General features: G+C 54.4%; 1 protein-coding gene across 1 annotated transcript; it reads left to right on the forward strand.

The window, feature by feature from the left end:
* Positions 1 to 3,356: 3,356 nt before the first annotated feature.
* LOC117509029 (octapeptide-repeat protein T2-like) lies at positions 3,357 to 3,893 on the forward strand. Its single transcript, XM_034168844.1, has one exon. The coding sequence runs from the start codon at positions 3,357 to 3,359 to the stop codon at positions 3,891 to 3,893; it is 537 nt and encodes a 178-aa protein (XP_034024735.1).
* Positions 3,894 to 4,297: the final 404 nt, after the last annotated feature.

A 4,297-nucleotide genomic window follows, 5' to 3' on the forward strand; every position in this document is an offset into this window, starting at 1 on the left:
AAACAGTACGGAGGAGGTGGAGAGGGGAAAACTGGACGGAAGAGGTGGTGAGGGAAAATAGTATGAAAGAGGTGGAGATGGAAAATAGTACGGAAGAGGCGGTGAGGGGAAAATAGTATGGAAGAGGTGGAGAGGCGAAAACAGTACGGAAGAGGTTGAGAGGGGAAAACAGTATGGAAGAGGTGGAGAGGCAAAAACAGTACCAAGGAGGTGGTGAGGGAAAACAGTACGGAGAAGGCACAGAAAGGGTGGTGAGGGGAAAACAGTACGGAGGAGGTGGAGAGGGGAAAACAGGACGGAAGAGGTGGTGAGGGAAAAACAGCACGGAGAAGGCACAGAGATGGTGGAGAGGGGAAATAGTACGGAGGTGGAGAGGGGAAACAGTACGGAAGAGGCGGTGAGGGGAGAACAGGACGGAAGAGGTTGAGAGGGGAAAACAGTATGGAAGAGGTGGAGAGGCGAAAACAGTACCAAGGAGGTGGTGAGGGGAAAACAGTACGGAGAAGGCACAGAAAGGGTGCTGAGGGGAAAACAGTACTGAGGAGGTGGAGAGGGGAAAACAGGATGGAAGAGGTGGTGAGGGAAAAACAGCATGGAGAAGGCACAGAGATGGTGGAGAGGGGAAAACAGTACGGAGGTGGAGAGGGGAAACAGTACGGAAGAGGCAGTGAGGGAAAACAGGACGGAGGAGGTTGAGAGGGGAAAACAGGACGGAAGAGGCGGTGAGGGGAAAACAGGACGGAAGAGGCGGAGAGGGGAAAACAGTACAGAAGAGGTGGAGAGGGGAAACAGTACGGAAGAGGCGGTGAGGGGAAAACAGGACGGAAGAGGTTGAGAGGGAAAACAGGACGGAAGAGGTGGTGAGGGAAAAACAGCACAGAGAAGGCACAGAGAGGTGGAGAGGGGAAATAGTACGGAAGAGGTGGAGTGGCGAAAACAGTACAGAAGAGGTTGAGAGGGGAAAACAGGACGGAAGAGGCGGTGAGGGGAAACAGGATGGAAGAGGCGGAGAGGGGAAAACAGTATGGAAGAGGTGGAGAGGCGAAAACAGTACCAAGGAGGGTGGTGAGGGGAAAACAGTACGGAGAAGGCACAGAGAGGGTGGTGAGGGGAAAACAGTACGGAGAAGGTGGAGAGGGGAAAACAGGACGGAAGAGGTGGTGAGGGAAAAACAGCACGGAGAAGGCACAGAGAGGGTGAGAGGGGAAATAGTACGGAGGTGAGAGGGGAAACAGTACGGAAGAGGCGGTGAGGGGAAAACAGGACGGAAGAGGTGGAGAGACGAAAACAGTACGGAGGAGGTGGTGAGGGGAAAACAGTATGGAAGAGGTGGAGAGGCGAAAACAGTACCAAGGAGGTGGTGAGGGGAAAACAGTACGGAGAAGGCACAGAAAGGGTGGTGAGGGGAAAACAGTACGGAGGAGGTGGAGAGGGGAAAACAGGACGGAAGAGGTGGTGAGGGAAAAACAGCACGGAGAAGGCACAGAGATGGTGGAGAGGGGAAATAGTACGGAGGTGGAGAGGGGAAACAGTATGGAAGAGGTGGAGAGGCGAAAACAGTACCAAGGAGGTGCTGAGGGGAAAACAGTATGGAGAAGGCACAGAGAGGGTGGTGAGGGGAAAACAGTACGGAGGAGGTGGAGAGGGGAAAACAGGACGGAAGAGGTGGTGAGGGAAAAACAGTACGGAGAGGCACAGAGATGGTGGAGAGGGGAAATAGTACGGAAGAGGTGGAGAGGCGAAAACAGTACAGAAGAGGTTGAGAGGGGAAAACAGGACGGAAGAGGCGGTGAGGGGAAAACAGGATGGAAGAGGCGGAGAGGGAAAAACAATATGGAAGAGGTGGAGAGGCGAAAACAGTACCAAGGAGGTGCTGAGGGGAAAACAGTACGGAGAAGGCACAGAGAGGGTGGTGAGGGGAAAACAGTACGGAGAAGGTGGAGAGGGGAAAACAGGACGGAAGAGTGTGAGGGAAAAACAGCCGGAGAAGGCACAGAGAGGGTGGAGAGGGGAAAAGGGACGGAGGTGGAGAGGGGAAAACAGTACGGAAGAGGCGGTGAGGGGAAAACAGGATGGAAGAGGTGGAGAGACGAAAACAGTACGGAGGAGGTGGTGAGGGGAAAACAGTATGGAAGAGGTGGAGAGGCGAAAACAGTACCAAGGAGGTGGTGAGGGGAAAACAGGACGGAAGAGGTGGTGAGGGAAAAACAGCACGGAGAAGGCACAGAGAGGGTGGAGAGGGGAAATAGTACGGAGGTGGAGAGGGAAACAGTATGGAAGAGGTGGAGAGGCGAAAACAGTACCAAGGAGGTGCTGAGGGGAAAACAGTACGGAGAAGGCACAGAGAGGGTGGTGAGGGGAAAACAGTACGGAGGAGGTGGAGAGGGGAAAACAGGACGGAAGAGGTGGTGAGGGAAAACAGTACGGAGAAGGCACAGAGATGGTGGAGAGGGGAAATAGTACGGAAGAGGTGGAGAGGCGAAAACAGTACAGAAGAGGTTGAGAGGGGAAAACAGGACGGAAGAGGCGGTGAGGGAAAACAGGACGGGAAGAGGCGGAGAGGGGAAAACAGTATGGAAGAGGTGGAGAGGCGAAAACAGTACCAAGGAGGTGCTGAGGGGAAAACAGTACGGAGAAGGCACAGAGAGGGTGGTGAGGGGAAAACAGTATGGAGAAGGTGGAGAGGGGAAAACAGGACGGAAGAGGTGGTGAGGGAAAAACAGCACGGAGAAGGCACAGAGAGGGGTGTAGAGGGGAAATAGTACGAGGTGGAGAGGGGAAAACAGTACGGAAGAGGCGGTGAGGGGAAAACAGGACGGAAGAGGTGGAGAGACGAAAACAGTACGAAGAGGAGAGGGAAAACAGTACGGAAGAGGCGGAGAGACGAAAACAGTACGGAAGAGGTGGAGAGGGGAAAACAGTACGGAGGAGGTGGAGAGGGAAAACAGGACGGAAGAGGTGGTGAGGGGAAAACAGTACGGAGAAGGCACAGAGATGGTGGAGAGGAGAAAACAGTACGGAAGAGGTGAGAGGCGAAAACAGTACAGAAGAGGTTGAGAGGGGAAAACAGGACGGAAGAGGCGGTGAGGGAAACAGGACGGAAGAGGCGGAGAGGGAAAACAGTATGAAGAGGTGAGAGGCGAAAACAGTACCAAGGAGGTGAGGGAAAACAGTACGGAGAAGGCACAGAGAGGGTGGTGAGGGGAAACAGTACGGAGAAGGTGGAGAGGGAAAACAGGACGGAAGAGGTGGTGAGGAAAAACAGCACGGAGAAGGCACAGAGAGGGTGGAGAGGGGAAATAGTATGGAGGTGGAGAGGGGAAAACAGTACAGAAGAGGCGGTGAGGGGAAACAGGATGGAAGAGGTGGAGAGACGAAAACAGTACGGAGGAGGTGGTGAGGGGAAAACAGTATGGAAGAGGTGGAGAGGCGAAAACAGTACCAAGGAGGTGGTGAGGGGAAAACAGTACGGAGAAGGCACAGAAATGGTGGGTGAGGGGAAAACAGTACGGAGGAGGTGGAGAGGGGAAAACAGGACGGAAGAGGTGGTGAGGGAAAAACAGCACGGAGAAGGCACAGAGATGGTGGAGAGGGGAAATAGTACGAAGGTGGAGAGGGGAAACAGTATGGAAGAGGTGGAGAGGCGAAAACAGTACGGAAGAGGCAGAGAGGCGAAAACAGTACGGAAGAGGCGGAGAGGGGAAAACAGTACGGAAGAGGCGGTGAGGGGAAAACAGTACAGAAGAGGCGGAGAGGCGAAAACAGTACGGAAGAGGCGGAGAGAGGAAACAGTACGGAAGAGGCGGAGAGGCGAAAACAGTACGGAAGAGGCGGAGAGGGGAAAACAGTACGGAAGAGGCGGAGAGGCGAAAACAGTATGGAAGAGGCGGTGAGGGGAAAACAGTACGGAAGAGGCGGAGAGGGGAAAACAGGACGGAATAGGCAGAGAGGGGAAAACAGGACGGAAGAGGCGGAGAGGGGAAAACAGTACGGAAGAGGCGGTGAGGGGAAAACATGACGGAAGAGGCGGTGAGGGGAAAGCAGTACGGAAGAGGTGGTGAGGGAAAAACAGGACTGAAGAGGCGGTGAGGGGAACACAGGACGGAAGAGGTGGTGAGGGAAAAACAGCACGGAGAAGGCACAGAGAGGGTGGAGAGGGGAAATAGTACGGAGGTGGAGAGGGGAAAACAGTACGGAAGAGGCAGCGAGGGGAAAACAGGACGGAAGAGGCGGAGAGATGAAAACAGTACGGAGGAGGGCGGTGAGGGGAAACAGTACGGAGGAGGTGGAGAGGGAA

The sequence above is a fragment of the Thalassophryne amazonica genome, chromosome 4, assembly GCF_902500255.1.
Source record: "Thalassophryne amazonica chromosome 4, fThaAma1.1, whole genome shotgun sequence".
In the NCBI taxonomy this organism is placed as follows: domain Eukaryota; kingdom Metazoa; phylum Chordata; class Actinopteri; order Batrachoidiformes; family Batrachoididae; genus Thalassophryne; species Thalassophryne amazonica.

Coding starts and splice junctions, on each gene's coding strand:
- LOC117509029 (XM_034168844.1), top strand. CDS start 3,357: ATGGAAGAGGTGGAGAGACGAAAACAGTACGGAGGAGGTGGTGAGGGG.